Genomic DNA, 19,708 nt, shown 5'->3' with positions numbered 1-19,708 from the left:
TGATGTTTTCAACATTTTGTTAAATCATTTAACCACATACAGCACACATCCAGGTACAGGTGCTATCAAAATAATATAAAAATTGTTAAGCTATCAAATTTACATAAATTTACCATTTCTGAGGACTTATTTAATTAATTAACCCTGATTTATGCAGCTCCGTGTCATACAAGACAGTCACAGTTTAAAGTTCTCCGTCTCTGGATTATGCTTTGTTCTGGAATAATTTGACCCTCAACAAGCTTTTCGTTCTACAATCATCACCTCCAAATCAAAGGTAAGCTGTACATTTTCCTCTATTACCGACTTGGCGCTGTAAAGGTTGTGGACTTTTCTGATCCATTTGTAATCAGCACGTGCACTGTAATGCTATTATAATATGATGCAGGACGGATTGAAAGTGTCAAATCACAGCCAGCTATGATTTCACACTTTGCTGCTTTCACTGCGCAGCCTGCCGCAGCCTGATGTGTGCGTCAGGTTGCGACTCAGAGCCTGAACACGGTGTGAAAAAATAAACGGTCACGGAAATGACTCCGGTCTCACATGCGAGGGGTTTAATGTTAATACATTGCATTCGGATGGGACATTTTATCCAATGTGAGTAAAAAATCCATTGTACAAAATCCGTATATACGATGTTTATTACATGGAAAACAATACAAAAACTTTGGGTCTTTTTGTCTGGTGACTGGCGAATATCCAGTTTATACAATACGGTTTTGATGAGTTTTACTGTACGTGGGACTGAACAATAAATTTACCTCTCAAAGCTTTGACGATGAAGTCACTTCCATCCCACACAGCTGACTTTATTTTCCCAAATTTTTCTTGTGTTCGGCTCTGAAGGAAATCTATACATCTTGAAGCACTTGCTGTGTCAATTTGTGCCTCCAAATTCACAACAACCTAGCATTTCAGCAAATGAATAAATAAAATAGCTGATTTACATGCAGACACATTAACAGCGAATGCTATTTTGAACCAAAGATGGCACCAGGAGTCACGTGACCGATTTTTTTTCGACTCGTCATGTCGCCACTCTCTCTATCTAGGCACACGAGTTCAGATGGCCCCGCCCACTTTCACATTGTCACATGATTGCTGCAGATTATCAAACACTCAGATTCAAATTTCTTACCCTCAGGGGTGGAGCTTTTTTCATGTAACTGCTTTCAATAAACTTCTAGTTTTGGCCCGATTCAAAAATAAATGAATAAGTTAATAAATCAATCACAGCATTAAATTTTAAAGAGTTGGAGCTGTGCTCTTTGTGAGCAAATTATTGGGATGACCTTTAATCACGGGCAGAAAATGATTATTTTCCTCAAATTTGGCCTCAGAAAAATGAGGTGACTGTAAATTAAAAGCACTGTCGAGGAAACATCACTTGATGTTTTGGTTTTTGTTTGTTACTCTCTCGGTCAAACGGGGCTACACTGTTACATAAAGAAAATTCTTTTTTATTGAAATCTGTACTACAAAGGATCAACTGGTGCTTCATTCCAGCTGAGATGCTCCAAGGGTCAATGTTGGTCAACGCTCCGATTTACATTTGTTATTTTGTTGCACCTTCGAGCAGCACGTAACACTGTGCAATTGTTTTTAAAGGTCAAAACTGATGCCAATCAAATGTGAAATATTTGGAGTCATGATGTGAAATAGGGCGGCACGGTGGCTTAGCTGCCTCACAGCAAGAAGGTTGTGGGATCTCTTCCCCACTGCTCTTTTCTGTGTGGAGTTTACATTATTCTCCCCAGGTTCACGTAGGTTCCTTCCAGATGCTCCAGTTTCCTCCCACTTCCAAAACATGCAGGTTCGTGAACTAGAAACTCCAAATTCACTGTAGGTGTGAATGTGTTTTTCTTGGTGTCAGCCCTGTGACTCACTCAGTCACTGCTGAGATAGGGTCCACCCTCGTTACCCTAAACTGGAAGAGGCGGGTCCAGAAAATGAAATAATGACTGTTGTGAAGTATTTGTAATGAGCACCTCCAGAGGAAGGGTGACTGTTAGTCATCATCTGCACTTTTGGACACAAAATCTTAAAAGACAAAGGACATATTTCAACAAAATTATCAGACAGATAATTCTTCATTCAGGGAAAGAGTTGATCATGGTTAAGTAAGGTTTCCTTTGATCTCATTTTTAACATTCTTTCTTTATGACATCACTAAAGTCTGTAATCTAGACACTAAAACACACCTCTTGCCTGGTGTTTACAGGCATAAGGCAGGACAGGTATGCGCTGGGATAGTCCACAAGCTGTCTAAAGATTTCACTACATTGTTATTTGATGTTTACAGAAAACCTGCATTAAGTGTAAGTGCAGACGGGCATGATGAGAAAAAAGTCAGTCTTGTAATTGCTCTCCTCTGCCTGTTGATGGACGGATGCGGGTACCTGTATAGTTTAATCTTAGCTGTAGTATTTGTGTATTAGCTTCACAGTGGTGGACACAAAAAGGGTGACAAATTCCACAAGAGGCTGGAAGCGTCAAGCCCCGCCCACTCGACACCACATAGGTAAATGTGCTTTAGCCACACTTCACGTGACCAGGGACTGAAGTCTGTTTTCAAAGTAGAGTTCTGCAGAGTTCCTTTCCAGTATGGGTGATCGGAATGGTTTATGAACAAGGGGCGTGGTTAAGCTCTGCTCAGCAGCTGATGGTGTGCATGTGTTGTTGTTTGTCATATGTTTGTGGTATTTTGAAGCCTGCACATGTGTGATTCTGACCTGCTGTCGCAGCCGAACGGTCCCCCCCAAAAAATTGGTCCGCCCTGCCTTCACTGTGCATGCGCCATTCCGGAACACAGCAGCTCGTCTGAGTCTGACTCTCTACACCCAAGCGATCAAAGGGAATAATGTGATTATTAACCATCAGATGACAAAGTAAAACCTCTTAAATCATTCTAAAGTCAGTTTTAAGCAGAAATGAGGCCGTTTTAAGCAGAAAATGAAGGGATAATTGACGAGTCATTACTGGCGCTCTGAAATTTCAGTTAAATTTATTTGATTTATATTGTGCCAAACCAAAACAAAGTTGCCTCAAGGAGCTTCACACAAGTAAGGCCTAACCTTACCAACCCCCAGAGCAAGCACCCAGGTGACAGTAGTAAGGAAAAAGTCCCTCTGATGATTTGAGGAAGAAACATCAAGCAGACCAGACTCAAAGGGGCGACCCTCTGCTTGGGCCATGTTACTGACACAACTGACAATACGAATATATAGAAGTTTTGGGATGTTTTGAGAGTCCATGCTGGTGTACAGGATGGGAGGCCTGCAGAAGCCACACCTCAAATACAGAGAAAAAACAGGATCATGCGGCCGAAAGGCAACAAATACAGTATAATTTGTCAGCATTAAGCAACAAGAAAGCCAGAAGAAATAATAAAGTGATCACCGGCCACTAGCCCTAGGTTTCACTAAAAGATCCAGACTTTAGATAAAGTTGAGGCCACGGCTCACTCGGTTTACTACCCTTTCTACCCTTTTAAATTAATTTAAAAGGGTAGAAAGCATAGTAACATACTAAGCCAGTATGCTAGCCATACGAAAGAGAAAATAAGTGCGTCTTAAGTCTGGACTTGAAAGTCTCTACAGAATCTGACTGTTTTATTGATGCAGGGAGATCATTCTACAAGCGGGTGCATGATAAGAGAAAGCTCTGTGACCCGGAGACTGTTTATTCACCCTAGGGACCTAGTCCTGCACCCTGAGAATGCAGTGCCTGGGCCGTACATAAGGTTTAAGTAGGGAGGGGCCAGTCTGTGAACAATTTCATAGGTTAGTAACAAATGATGTTGGCACAGCAGCAGCTGCTTTTATCATGAAATAATGCATAATTTATGTGGAAATGATTGTTGAACAAAAGCTTCAAATTATCTGTCGCTGAGATAGGTGATGACTGGAGTACAGTTTTAAGAAGAAATGAGGTGCTGATGCTCAGAAATTACACATGTGCAGTGAAGGCAGGGTGGACCGATTTTTAGGGAGGAGTGTTTGGTCGGCGACACCGGAAGTAGTTCTTCTGGAAGAGAGAGGCAGGGCTGAGAAGATGGGTTAAACAGGTGTGTTACTCAAAATCTAATTAACAAATTTTCACCAAACTCACTGAAAATCTTTGAGCCCCTTCACACATAGTGCGAATTTGGTCAATTTGCACATAAAGTGCGCATGAATCGTATGCAAAATGTGTAGAATCGTAGCTGCTTCTAATGCCTCATACACCTGTTGCTACAACTATTTGCACACCACAAAACACAAAAACACAAAAGTTTGCACAAAAACAATAAAGTTTATCAGTTTGAACATTAAATATGTTGTCTTTGTGGTGTATTCAAAGCATCATCCACCTCATCATCAGTGTCATCACCACCCTTATCAGATATCATCAACCTCATCACCATACTCATCAACTTCATCATCAGCTTCATGCCTTCATCTCAAGTCAAGTCTGGGAGCATACACTGGTACTGTGTTTCCATGACACCACAAAAGTGACAACAGGTGCATTCCCACATCCCTAAAAATCTGTCTGCCACAGTCAGGTGACACGTGTGCCTCCCCTTGGCCTTCTCCAGCTAGTGAGGTCCTTAACACTCAGGCATTGGTGTCCTGGATCATGCACAGAAAAACATACCACATGGACAAAATGCTGACGCCAATGCTCCTGTTGTGTGGGCCGCTGAAGAGGAGGTACTGCTGGCCCACCATCAGAAGGCGCCCTGCCTGAAGTGCGGGCTTCAGGCACGAGAGGGCGCTGCCGCCTCAGGAACAAGCCGTGGTGACAGCTGTCACCCATCATCCGTGACAGCTGTCACTAATCATCACATCTGGTATAAAAGCAGGAAGACACCTCCACCAAACTGCCGAGATATCATCTTCATCTTCATGCCTTTTGTGATTTATAAATCTGTTATTGTGAGTGTTTGCAGGAGAACCGGTCGTTTTTGCGGAGGCTGTGCAAAACGGCGCTCCTTTTCATCTGAGACCGCTGCAACGTGTTGAGTGAGAGGTGGAGGTGGCATTCCCACCATTGTTACTGGGTGTTCACACACCCACCCTTTGACTGTCTTTTGCTTTCTGCCAGCAGTACCAGATCCGACACGCCGGGAAGGTGGCCACCTGGGGACTCCGGGACTTGGCGGCTCCAGTATTCCTCGGGTTCAGGTGGCGGTGGAAATCGTGTGGTTCCGGTTCGTTTCCAGACGGGCGTCTCCTATTGTCGAGCCTGCCCACACAACATCTTATTAATTGACTGTTGCACATTCTGAATCTGCTGTGTTTGGTTGTGACATTCACAACAGTAAAGTGTTATAATTTGACTCCTTCCATTGTCCGTTCATTTACGCCCCTGTTGTGGGTCCGTGTCACTACACTTTCCCAACAGGATATCTCAGCCAGCGTCATGGACTCCGAGGGGCGTCACCTGTTGTGTGGGCCGCTGAAGAGGAGGTACTGCTGGCCCACCACCACCAGAGGGCACCCTGCCTGGAGTGCGGGCTCCAGGCACCAGAGGGCGCTGCCGCCTCACAGGAGCAGCCGGGGTGACAGCTGACACTCATCACCTGTGACAGCTGTCACCACTCATCTGATCTGCATCGGTATATCAGCAAGACGTCATCTCCACCTCTTTACCGAGATATCGTTCTACCTGAAAGGTAATATCCTCAGCCTGACTGCTTGATAGAAAGCCTTTTTTTTGTGATTTTTGTGAGTGATAACAGACTTTTTCTCCAACGAGAGGTGGAGGTAGCTTCCCTGCCGTGCAGATTGCTGGGTGCAGACGCACCCACGTTTAATTGTGTTTTTGTTCCTCGCCAGCAGTACCAGGTCCGACACGCGGAGGCAGTGGCCATGGGAGTTCGGGACTTGGCGGCTCCAGTATTCCCGGGGTCGGTGGCGGAGGAAATCGTGTGGTTCCGGTTCTGCTTTGGACAGGCGTCTCCTATCTTCGAGCCTGCCCACACGACACCTTGTAATTTGACCTTTGATCTATTGTGTAATCTGTTGTGTTTGTTGTGCACGTTCGCAACAGTAAAGTGTTGTTATTTGACCTATTCCATTGTCCGTTCATTTGCGCCCCTGTTGTGGGTCCGTGTACTTACACTTTCCCAACAGGATATCTCGGCCAACGTCATGGATCCCGAGGGGCGTCAACCGGCTGTTGAACGGCCAATGGAAGAAACAGGGCGCACAGGCGCCCGCAGGAGGAATGATCGGTGAGTTGCAGCGGATCCTCACCGTTTTCACGACTCGGTTGGATTTAATGACCAAGCAGAACATCCTCCTTAACCGCAGGGTGGAGGCTCTCGCCGCACAGGTGGAGGCGCGCTCAGGGCGCTGCTGCGGCTCTCCTCCTGTCGACCCTGTGCGTAACAGTGACGTTCCACTGGTCGTTCAACGACCCCTCCCACCTTCCCCTGAAGCATACATAAGCCCTCCAGAGCCGTACGGAGGTTGTGTGGAGACGTGCGCGGACTTCCTTATGCAGTGTTCGCTCGTCTTCGCACAACGTCCCGTCATGTACGCGACTGATTCTAGCAAGATAGCTTATGTAATTAATCTGCTTCGCGGCAAGGCACGCGCTTGGGGTACAGCGCTTTGGGAGCAAAATTCACGGCTCCTTCTGACATATGATGGGTTTGTGAGGGAGTTCAGAACAGTGTTCGATCACCCAAATAGAGGAGAGACCGCTTCAGCCGTGCTGCTGTCAATGAGACAGGGGCGCCGGAGTGCAGCTGCTTATGCAGTCGACTTCCGCATCGCGGCTGCGAGGTCCGGCTGGAATAACATGCCCTCCGCGCCGCCTTCGTAAACGGACTGTCATTGGTCCTGAAGGGCTCCTGGTGACTAAGGACGAACCGCGGGATTTAGACGGGCTTATTGATCTCGTTATACGATTAGACAATCGGTTAGAGGAACGCCGTCGGGAGCGAGGCGAAGGACGTGACCGGATACGCGCCGCCCCTCTCCCTTCCGGGTCGAAAAGGGGCCGCCCCCCACACGCTCCACAGCCATCTGATTGGAAAGGCACCAAACAAAAGTTCCAGCATCATCACCTTGCCCAATGCAGATTCGAGATTCATCACTGAATATGACTTTCATCCAGTCATCCACAGTCCACAATTGCTTTTCCTTAGCCCATTGTAACCTTGTTTTTTCTGTTTAGGTTAATGATGGCTTTCGTTTAGCTTTTCTGTATGTAAATCCCATTTCCTTAGGCGGTTTCTTACAGTTCGGTCACAGACGTTGACTCCAGTTTCCTCCCATTCGTTCCTCATTTGTTTGTTGTACATTTTTTGATTTTTGAGACATATTGCTTTAAGTTTTCTGTCTTGACACTTTGATGTCTTCCTTGGTCTACCAGTATGTTTGCCTTTAACAACCCTCCCATGTTGTTTGCATTTGGTCCAGAGTTTAGACACAGCTGACTGTGAACAATCAACATCTTTTGCAACATTGCGTGATGATTTACTCTCTTTTAAGAGTTTGATAATCCTCTCCTTTGTTGCAATTGACATCTCTCGTGTTGGAGCCATGATTCATGTCAGTCCACTTGGTGCAACAGCTCTCCAAGGTGTGTTCACTCCTTTTTAGATGCAGACTAACGAGCATATCTGATATGATGCAGGTGTTAGTTTTGGGGATGAAAATTTACAGGGTGATTCCATAATTTATTCCTCAGAATTGAGTGATTCCATATTTTTTTCCTCTGCTTGGTCTAAAAAAGTAACCGTTACTGACTGCCACAATCTTTTTTTCTTGATTTCTTATAGTGTTTCTTAAAGCCAGAGAGTTGCCATTTGAAATGACTTTAGTTTTGTGTCATGTCTGCGATCTGCTTTTTTCTACAAAATTAAACAACTGAATGAACATCCTCCGAGGCCGGTGATTCCATAATTTTTGTCAGAGGTTGTAGATGTCTTTTTTTGTAGTAAAAATGGAGAATTTTTTTTCCACATTGTATTGTCAAACTGTTATTCTCTCTCTCAAAAGAAAAACACACACTCCAGTAAAAAAAAAAAAAAAAAACACCCTCCTATTGCTACTTTGCTGATGCACTGGGTCAGAACAGAAAAAAATAATGGAAGCCATTCCAGAAATACTAATTTAGAAATCATCCTGCAGCTGCAGTCGCTTCAAAACTCAATAACCTGTTCGCTAACCTTAAACTGACCTCTGCACCACATTTTATTTAAATCTGTTCATAGTTTTTTGAGATAACCTCTAAACAAGAGCCTGATGATCACATAACCTGTTTGATGGAGGTAATAATTACAACTTGCAAACTTTAACACTCAAAAAAAAAATAACACTGTGAACGTACCAAAAGATCCAACCAGCACTCAAAGAACACACAAAGAAAAAAAGGAAAATCCTGCAAATGTTCAGCAGTTCTCAAAATAAAACTGAATCCACAAAACAAAAGTGCATCTGCACGCACGCATCATCATCCAGGAAAATTCAAACAGCAGCGAGCAGGTGTAAGAGCAGCGAGGAGGAGAAAAGAGGAGGAAGGAGGGTGGAGAAGTGGCCGAGGAGGAAGCTGACGTACTTGTGCTGGAGAAATGTCCACTCCCCAGGGAAGTCGGTCCGTTCTTTCCGCTGCTAACAGGAGGGGAAAACATCTACAAGACAAACAGAGCGCACATTACCTCCGACAGCAGCACCGCCGCGAACAACATTTCTGCTCAGACATCCAAGAGCTTCATTCCAAAACAAAACCTCCAACCCAGCTTCAAACGGGAAAGTTCGTTTGCTTCAATTTGGCGTTTTTCTGTTTTTTTTTCCCTGTGTGTGGTTTTTTTTTTTTTTCTTACTATTTTGGAAGGAAACGCTTTCATTAAAAGTGTTTTGTTTTTTCAGCAAGAAAACAATGGGAATGTTCAGAATCACAGAACATCTGAGCTCAGATATGAAGAGTTCATTTTCCAAAACATACTCCAGTCCAGGTGTCAAGGTTGAAACCAGATTCACAAGTACTGCTACAATAACGAATCCGATCTGACCACATGGACGTGCCAAAAACTGTCTGCAGCTGCTCCAACATAAATTCCTGCTGTTTTTCCTCTTAAGTGTGATGAAACGTTTTGGGTTTTAAGGCTTTTGTGAGACAAATGAAGACGTGTAACCTACAATTCTGTGAACATTTGTTATTTTTTAAAGAACAGGTCATCATCAAAAAGTTCTCGTCTCAAACAGCCAATTTGGACCAAGAGGTACTAGAAGGTCTGCTGATGGATCCAGTTCCATTTACGCTCACCACCTGACAGATAAGGGCAGGACTATGTAATCAAATCACACTCCTGACTTTGTACTTGTTTGAAATAAACTTAAAAACTGGTGGCAAAATTGTGACTTAATTTTGGTTAGATGGTCACTGGGCCAATGAAGAGACGAACATATTTCAAGGTTTATCATAATCTGCCTCCAAACAACCCTCATTATCTCCTCCATCAGGTTCTTTTACTCCTTGGCTGTTTTTCATATTCTTGCTTTATGACATCACAAAGTTCTGATAGAGATAAAAGTCAGACTTTCAGAGTGTACTAGTTTGAGTTTGCTTTTTGTAAACTTTAGGGGAAAATTGCAAATGTTTGTGCCCCAAGAGTAGAGCCATCCAGAACCAATGTCCCCGTTGGATCCTGTAAGTCTACATGGAGACCAGATTCTACAACTGCATCTCAAGCCAACTGCATTTGTGACCAAAGAACTTCGAATAATTCTGGCAGGTGAAAACAGTGTATGCTGATTTGGGATGAGAGTACAGTGCCTAACAACACATTGTGGTGCCAAAGTTGTGATGTATGCGGTTTAGTTTGAAGTTAGGACGAAGATTATGGTTAAGTAAAGTTTAATAGACATTTGAAGCATCAAGTGTATTTTCCCACCTTGCAAACAGTGTTGACCAAATGGTCTAACGTTACTACATCGGTATCTTGGAACCAGACCAGAATCTTATAATCGTATCACAATACAAAACATAAGTGAATCGATTTCAGAAAGTCTTTCTTCTTCTAAGCTGTTCTTGGTTGACGGAAGAAGGAATGTCAACTCAAAACATGAGGTAGGAATGATTCCTTCCCCGTTCAATATCACAATGAGAACTTGGCCTGTTTTCAGCCGGACGATAAATGTAGTCACCTTTTGCACATCAAACATTCACATGTGCAATTTTAACCTGGAGCCCCGTAGAAGTAAATCTTGTCAAGGCCAAGATGGCTCAACGGGCTGATGCATATCTCCAATTTCTGTAGAGCGAAGTGGGGGAGAGTCTGCGATTTCCCCTGGATGGGGCGTGAGTCCATTGCACATTACTCCCCAACCAAGGCCAGTCTCATTTGCAACTGAGTGGACTGGGAAAATGCAGATATCCTGTCTTGTCCAAGGACACAGACAGATACAAAGCAGGGCAAAAACTCTGCTCAGTCCTGGTCATTAAATCACCAGTGAGAAAATGACTGAAGACACTTGCAAAAGAGCTTGACAGTATTGCACATAGCTCTGAGTAATGGTCATTATGTATTCATCCTGCAGAAGGGAGAGGAGTTATACAGTCTGGTTGCCACAGGTACACAGTAAAATCACCAGTGTTAGATTAACACTGGCAGTGTTACTGGTGATTTTACCATGTAGGAAGGGACCTCACTAAGAATGCTCAGGTCCACGAAGAGTACACCGAACCAATGCAGCGATTTTACATTGTGAAATCGACAAACGATTAAGGAAGGAAAAGAACAATCAGATGCACCAAACACTGACGCTTCCCAAGAGCTATAGGTCCATAATTCTTTTATGGATACTCCTGTGAGTCACAGCAGACATATTGCTTGATTTGGCAGGAGTTTTCCAATGGATGGCCCTTCCTGATCCACGACAGATTGGGAATAAGTGGGACTGAACCCAAAACCTTACTGTTAGACAAGAGTATTAACCACTATGAGCTCCAAAATTAGATATTACTCAAAGACAAAGTCCAAGCAGGAAAATGTCAAACTGCCTGATTTTTAAGTATCTTCAGGGGAATTCCCATATTTGTCCAAATTTTGGGAGCTTTAGGGTAATAACGTTCAATCCTGCTGGTGGACATGTGCATATGTGTGCACGGCCTCTTCTTCCAGCAGGACGCCAACAACTCAATCGGAACAAATGAGTCCAACCACAACCACATAAAAACAAGAAGTGACCAACCTGATGCATTTAATGAGAAGAGCAACAGCTGATATAGTTATTGATCAGTTTCTGATATTTGAGATCAATACAGCTGATTTCAATCCAAACAAATGTGTTTAATTTGAGTATCAGTGGATAGTATTGTGGCTAATTTCAAAGTGGATTTGAAACCAAAAATTCTGTCGCAAACATATACAAAGTAGAGCCTGACCAACAGGGACTTTTTGGCAGTTGGCCAAAAGGATACTGACATTACAGAGTAAATAAAATGAATAATTAAATATATATATATATATATATATATATATATATATATATATATATATATATAGTATGTCCCTTCGGCTGCTCCCTTGTTTGCACTCAGGGTCGCCACAGCAAATCCAAGGTGGATCTGCATGTTGAACTGGCACAGGATTTACGCCAGATGCCTTTCCTGACGCAACTCCATATTACATGGAGAAATGTGGCAGGGGTTGGATTTGAACCCGAAACCTTCTGCACTGAAACCAAGCGCATTAACCACTTGTCCACCACTCCTGCATGCATATATATATATATATATATATATATATATATATATATATATATATATATTATGACAAAAAAAATGTATTGGAACAGGGAGACAACTAAGAGTGTCAGGAAGGTAGATCTCGAGAACCGAACTTAGGCACCCCTGTTTTACAGTTTAAACATGAACTTTATCATAAAGAGCTGTAAATATAATCAACAACTAACCAACATACATCACTCTGCCTTCACTCGGATTAGCAGTCACTGTGTTACATTGCTTAGTATTTGCATAAAATATACTTCCTGTCTATTATGGCCCCGCCTAGCTGGCAGCATAGCTACCACTTATCTCGTGTTGCTCTAAAATGCCCACTCTGATTTAAAATGAATGACAACTGTTCACTTTGCATCTGCCTCTTGTAGTCAATGTGACCAAGGGATGATAGGGTCCAAGCCATACTTGACAATGTTGCAAACAATTCTGCTGCAGAAACTGTGTAATGACATAGTTTTATTTTTTTTAATTTGGTGTAAAGAGTGCTTACTTTAAGACAAAGACTGAATTAGGTTTTTCAAATGATCCAGATTCAGGAATTCTCGAGTACAGTGTCAATGATGAAGGATACAAAACTTATGTGTCGCACCAGTCTTTGTCCACGTCATGTGACCCAGATCCGGTGGATTGTTGGCAGTACTATGTACTGAGTGCCACTCTGATTTGTCAATGTCACTTTTGGCAAATGTTGGATGGCTGGTTTTGGAATGAAACACTTCAGTTCTACTTCATATCTGACTTAAACACATGAGAAAAAACATCTGAACCAATAACCATCTACAGATCTATGAAAAGACAACACAGTGGACTGGATTAGCATCACATCTACACTCTGCTTTACTGTATGACCCGATTGATGACATCAGCGTGGCTCTGACGGGGAAAACAAAACGGTTTCATGATTTGGCTTTAGAGGGAAACTCTCCTTTAAATTCTTCATTTAGACAATAAATCTGATTTAAGGTCTATCGAATCCTCGAAGAAATAACTGATTTTACAGATAAATGAGACTGATGAGAAATCATGAATTAATATTAAAGATGCCCTTTCCCTGAATGTTGAGTAAATTAATGCAGTCATGACTGACATTTTTTAAAAACTGTAGAATCTATAAAATCCAGAAATCTCTCGCACGACTCAGCAGCACATCTGAGTCTCTCGATGATGCATTTTGGATGATTTTTAGACTCGACGCTGCAGGCATGCACGGTGACATTCTTGTATCTTTCTGATATGTGCATCATATTTGTTTTTATTATGACTTTTGTACATCAAGTATTATTCAACCACTATAAGCACAAACACATATCTGACAATTCATTCTGTAATCACTTTATTAAATTAAATTTCTTTGTAAGAGTCCCACTTCGACATAACATTCAATAAATTTGCTTTTAATATTTTGTGTAATATTGAAAAATCATTTCAATCCACCTAATGTGTTGTTAGACTTTAATAAATTCATTCTGTGGTTTGGAATTTAAACTTCAAATAAAAATATCAGCATCATTTTCCAGTAACCCGTGCAGCGTGTTCACCTACAGGCCTGGGCTGTCATGTAGCGATACGTTCTACATCATTTTACCGCATAAACATTCTCACTTTGGCTTCAAATATGACTTTTGATATTTTTTTACTTTACATATATTTTCATAAAATAACCCACCTCATGCATGACCTCCGATTTTATGTCAATATAATCAATTCATATTTTCCCTTGTGCTTCTATTGTTCTTTTGCAATTTTTTTCCTGGGACATTACCATATCCTGTATTTTTGTTACATCACTGTAATTCCTTTAACCCGCAGCATCTTCTGTGTAATTTTATTTTATCTTGTGTTTCCTTTTTTTTTTTGCATACTGCTGTATCTCTATTGATCTATGTAATACTCCCAGAGAGGACCACCTCTGCTGTCATCTGTTTACATCACTAAACACAACCAGCATTTAAACAGGACTTATAGATCTTTTATATATTTTTTACATCTAATATTCTTAAGTATAATCCAGTGTGCAGGCAGGAGCAGCTCCTTTAACAGCAGACTCCTTCCACACACACTATTTCCCGGTAATATTTAATCTCTGCATGACTGTATTCTGCTATTTTTTTCTCTTTGGGCTTCTAATGTGACCTACCAGACTATTTTTGCATTTTATCTCTATAATATTCACACCATTATCTCAGAGTCTTTTGGTGCACATTTTATATGTATTTAATTTGCATTTATAGATCATAAATGTGACTTTATAGTAATTTCTGTATTTGTGCACCTTACTCATATTGTCGGACTCCTGAAAGTGTGACCGATTTTCTTTTATGGGGGAGTTCTTTTTTTTTTTTTTTTGTCATCCTCCTCCTCTTCACAGTAAACTTACTCCCAAAGGAGGAGGAGGTGAAGGAGGGGAGGAGGAGGAGGCTCAGGGAAAACATGGCCGAGAGCGGACGCGCTATTTCCTGCCCTTAAACTTCAAAACACACATGCTTTTTGCTTTACTGAAAGCAAACAAACTGTCATAAAAACAAGTGAGGTTTTGGCTTTTGCGCGCTGCCCGTCTGCGCGTCACGCAGCTTTTACGCATCAACATCGAGCCTTCTGCATCAACTAACACACAACAGCAAAAAATATACAGTTTTCTAGAATCTATCAGGTGCAAAATGAAGGAAGAAAAAGGACTTAAAATGAGATATACTACCATGGATGTGGGGAACATTTTCAAATCGCTGTTTCGCATCTATAAGACAACAAAATTACTAATGCAGCATCACAGATTTGGCAAAAAATTAAATGGCAAAAAATCAACAACATGACTTTGTGTAAGTTAGTGCACATAAAGAGAAGTTTGGATGCTGGATCTGAAGACGCCTTGGTGGTGCTGTGGAGTGTTTTTGCTCACCGCGCTGAAATCCAGTAAGTCACTGAGCTCCTTGTCTGTTCCCAAAGCTGCCATCCGCTGCTGGTGATGCATTTTAACACAAATCACCTACAAACATAGAGCTGGACGGATGGACACAACCACACACGGACAGGAACACCCGATCCCACAGATTAATCCACTCAAACACCCTCGATCCGGATTCTAGTTTGGTGCCATCCTCAGGACGAGCTCTCAGTCCGGATTCAGGAGGTAAAGTGGCCACAAAGTGTCCGGAAACGACGGGAGGCTTTTCTCCGCCAAAGTCCGACGTGTGCGCGTTAAGACGCAGCCGCTCCGCCGCGGATCGCCGTGGCGCGCGCACGGAGGAGCAGTGTCACGCGGGGAAACCGGGTTGGGTTCGGGCTCGCTCTGCCTGAGCTCGGCGCGGCGGGTTCGCAGGCTGGAGCCCGTGTGCATGTGATCCGTGTGCTCGTGCGGCCACCTAGCTGCTGCTCCGCAAAAAACTCAAGAAAATGTGCCGCTGATTGATTGGCTGATTGGCACGCCGATTGGCTGCTTTCATTTCCATTGGACACTTAGAATTACCGAAACAAAAGTATTTTTATTTTTAACTTTGATTTTCAGTAACATTTATTTCCCATTTCCATATTTTATTTTGCATTTTTTTTTATATATTTGTACTATTTCTTGCACCATTTTAACTGAATGAATTCTTTGTTTTTGTGTAGTATTATTTGTTTTTCATATAGTTTGATTGTGGATCTATGCCAGCTAACAAACGATGGAGATAGTACATTTTTATTTTAAACTTTCTTATTGCCATAAAAAACCTCCCATCTGTCAACATGTATTTTTTAAGATTACATTTGTTTATCTCAGTCTATGGCATTGTCACTTTATGACATCACAAAGACTATCTGTAGTCTGCTTGCTATTGGCCAAGTGGCACCTTCTAGTATACTGACTGACTGATTTTAGATTGATTTTGTTAAATATATGGTCATACCTCCATCCACAGATGAATGAAATCCTGTGGCCTTACCGCATCAAACAACTGACTTTGCTGGTACACTATAGGGTATTAGGACATCACAAAGCCGTTCCAAAAGAAATGAAAGGAAACCCTGCCTCACAATAATAAAGATAACAAAGAATGTCTTTCTTAAGTGAAAGATATTCTTTGACCAAAATTTCAATGAAATCTGCCCATTACTTTTGAGATATGTTGTCCAAATCCAACAGGCACACAGTAATCCCAAACGCTGCCCTCCTCTTTGGTTGGTGGCTACAGTAGACTTCAAAATTCCCAAAACATCCACACGATCATGTTTTTAATCAAGTATGATGACAATGACTTTTGAGGGTCTTCTGGAGACATTTTAAATAAAGCTGTCACGGTGATACCCAAAAATAAAGTCCTCATCAACATGGTAACAAAATGTCAAAAACATCAATATTTGGACGAGATGATAAACTCAAACTCGTGACCTTGGGCATGAGAGACAGACATTCTAAGGAGGTTAATACCCAAGTTCTCAGTCTCTAGCTCTAGAAGATCTTCTGGTGTGGGGATGAAGGTGTAGTCACTGCACAGCACTGGCTGTCTACCATTACATGTGTACTAAAATCTAAATTACAGAGTGGACACTGACTCTTGATGTTCATCAATCTCCATGAAATGATTTGGATCAAAAGACCTACCTGGATCCTATAACCTGGTTCCTGCCAAACGGAATCACTCTCAAGCAGTCTAGATAGCAAAAACACCTGGTCCAGAATAAATGGGCCCAGGCTGGCATCTTTTGACAATGATGGGTAATTCTGGCACACATCCAGATGTGGTATTTGGACCAGAATTTGGCCACACTCTGGAATGGATCAGGATTTTTCTGCAGCAAACTGGGCCAAAGCTGGTCCATATCTTCACTGACTGTTCTGAAAGACCTGGGTCATGTCTGAAATGGATCAGATCCAGCCCAAAGTCCACGATTCTGTGAAAAAAGGATCAGCAGCCCCAAAGTTCTGGCTTCCATGCATGGTTCTGTGAACTCCACCAACCAGCAGAGGTGGATGGAGGTCATGTGATCAGATTTTCAATAAGTGTGGAGATATTTAGAGAGAGGAGTATGATACATTATTGTGGGGATCTGGATCAGCATCCATTTATTTCTTTTTATCTCTTTCTTTAGCATGAACCCAGTTTATAAGGAGGTGATGGTCTAGTGGTTAAGTGTTAGGCTTGAGACCAGAGGATCCCCAGTTCAAACCCCAGCCAGACCAGACAATCACCAATGACCCTTGAGGAAGGTCCTTAATCCCATGTTGCTCCCATTGTGCAGTGAGTGCCTTGCATGACAGAATCCTGTACCCCAGTCTCACAAGTTTTGTCATGAATGAGTCAAATTTTCATGACAGGTTTTTTTTAATCTTACTATTACTAACCTTAGTCCTCCCCCTAACAATAACCATAACCTAACCCTAACCAACCCCCTCCCCCCCAGACCTCCCCCCTGCATCACTGTAATTTCATGCAAATGTGTGGTCCCATTACAAAAATTTGGAACTCTCGTGACAATGTCACGAACCAATAGATTAATGTATATTTGTGATGCTGAATCATGACATGCCATGAGATATGGTAGCAATCCTGATGTGTGTGCACTGTAAATTGTGATTTTGTCTGTTGTTATCTAACATATTATTCTATGTCATTAAGACACATGATTACTGAGGTTGTTATAATAACATGAAATTATTAGTTAAAATGTCTCAACTACAAAATAAATGCTAATTTGAAAATCCAAGCCCAACTGAATTAGAAATGTAAGTCAACTTGACTTTGGGGATAAAAACGCCTGCGTCATCATGCTTTTCTTGAAATGCATTGTGGGAATGCAGCTGCGGGCGGGTGAACATGTGCTCCTTTCCTCCCTTCCTCCATTTTGGACGCAAGTTGAGGGCATCGTCGACCGCATGTTTCTTCGGAGGTAAAAATTTCACTCGGTGAAATTAATCGATTTCATTTAAGAGTGTGTGTGTGTGTGTGTGTGTGTGTGTGTGTGTGTGTGTGTGTGTGTGTGTGTGGGCAAATTCAAATCACAACCAAGCATGTCAATCAATTAATAAATCCAAGTCTCAAGTTAACTGACACAAAAGGTTTACACAACTTACAGTTTTAATTAAAATGAAACAGATTTGCTAGTTCAGACAACTACCCTAAATAGTTAAATCAACTGACAAATCCAAGTCAACTTAACTGAAACAAAAGGTTTATAAAACTGACCATTTCAGATTCAAACAACTACCTGAATGAGTTAAATCAATTATGAAAGATAAATCAACCCAAACTAACGCAGGTGTTTACCCAACAAGGAATCTCTAACCTAGATAACAACTTATTTTCTTTCACTTAACTTGAAATTTTAAGGCAGCCCTTTCACTCGTATTTTTAAGTTGAAACGACACGTTAGATTTTACAGTGTGGGTGAATGTGAGGCATCATAGTAAAGTGCTTTGAGCTTCTCATTCAGATGGAAAAGTGCTATTTCCAGTCCATTGCAAGTGCAGTCCATTTACCAATTTTATGACATCACAGAGATATTCTGCTGATCGGCTGAATTCTGACAACCGTGATATCTATGTTGGCACTGGAGGGTTTTTCCTCTTTCTCTCTAGTTTATACTTGTAATAATTAGAGTAGATTGTGCGTTAAAATGAGTGCGGTGCTTATGAGATCACCTGATTGCAGGTCAGGTCTCCACTTTAACCACAACAGGACCAAAGCACTCAGCTCTGGAAACACTTTCCAGCACTTTTTCCCCCCTCTTGCCTGCAGCCTGCAGGGAGAAAATGACTGGCCTATTTCTGAAAATTACACCCTGCACGTAATGCAAAAGCAGAAACACACAGGTGCAGCTACAACATAAAGGCGTATTTGTTGCTGTGGAAAGCCTGTTTGCCGTCCACGGACCTTCAAAACCCAGATTCGATGTGAGAGTGTTGACTGAAAGCTCAGATCCATGCTCGCTTCCTGCCAAATAAACACTTTATTTTTTTTATTTTTATTTTTTTTGAAGTGAGAGCATGTTGAACCCACTCTCATCCCAACATGAAACATTAAAAGCGACGGACCCGAGCCGGCTCAGACACACAGGAAGAACTGTGCTTTAAAGGTGAGCAGAAAAACCTGTGAAACTTTCACCAACATCACTGTGTAAATCCAGAACTCAACATTCAGCTGTTTACCACAAATTATTATCACTGAAACCCAATAATCAGTCTTAATGTTCAGAGTGTCAGCTTTAATTTGAAGGTGCTAGAGCATGGTGCAGAAATGACATCGTCACAGTTTGCATTCTAAGCAAAACATCCAGCTCACACATTCTCACATTTTTAGTACAGTGGCATGAAAATATTTGGATTTTTACACATTTAAATTTTGTTATACCATTAAAAAAATCAGTCTTATCTTATTCTGTAATTATTCTGTAATTCTGCCCTTTAACATCACAGTGAAATTAAATATGTGTGACATTTTAAAAATTTATAAATGTTTATCAAAACCAAACTATTAGAATGCAAAGGTGTGGACACTTTTAGTTTAAAACAGATGTAACTCCGCCTTTCACACAAAGCGCGCTGGGATAGGCTCAAGCCCTCCATGACCATCAATGGGAATAAGCAGGTTCAGAAAATGAATGAATAAATGAAGGTCAGGGGATGTTATGTATATACAGCCCCTCTCACACAGAGAGTGTGTTTGTGGCGTTTATAGAGTCGCGTGTAGCACTCGATATTTCACTCGCCATTACCCGCCACAAACACATCACACAACACCGCACAGTTGATGGCACTCGCCAGGCACTGGAGAGTGTTTTGATCATGTTCAAAACACTTGACACTCAATTCACTCATAATGCAGTCACCACTTACACGCTTCCACTAACACGCCACACACGTGTCATTTGTGTGACGGGCTGAAAACCACCACATCCATGAAAGGGGGGCAACAAAGTTGATAAAACACTAGCCAGGATGCAGCAGATGACGCCTACCTGAAGTACTTCCAGTTTTACACGCTAC

The 19,708-nt window shown here is 41.9% G+C and overlaps 1 protein-coding gene across 1 annotated transcript; it reads right to left on the bottom strand.

Moving 5' to 3' along the window:
- Nucleotides 1-8,392: 8,392 nt before the first annotated feature.
- Nucleotides 8,393-15,011, bottom strand: LOC117529087 (transcription factor 4-like). The gene is made up of 3 exons (XM_034191791.1): nt 14,645-15,011; nt 14,444-14,482; nt 8,393-8,632 (listed from the first exon to the last, which is right to left on the bottom strand). Exons 1-3 carry the CDS (start codon nt 14,714-14,716, stop codon nt 8,393-8,395), a joined length of 351 nt encoding a protein of 116 aa, XP_034047682.1. The 5' UTR covers nt 14,717-15,011.
- Nucleotides 15,012-19,708: the final 4,697 nt, after the last annotated feature.

This window comes from Thalassophryne amazonica, chromosome 17 (assembly GCF_902500255.1).
Source record: "Thalassophryne amazonica chromosome 17, fThaAma1.1, whole genome shotgun sequence".
In the NCBI taxonomy this organism is placed as follows: Eukaryota; Metazoa; Chordata; class Actinopteri; order Batrachoidiformes; family Batrachoididae; genus Thalassophryne; species Thalassophryne amazonica.
Note: the sequence above shows the minus strand (reverse complement) of the source record. Positions and strands in the feature narration are given on the sequence as shown.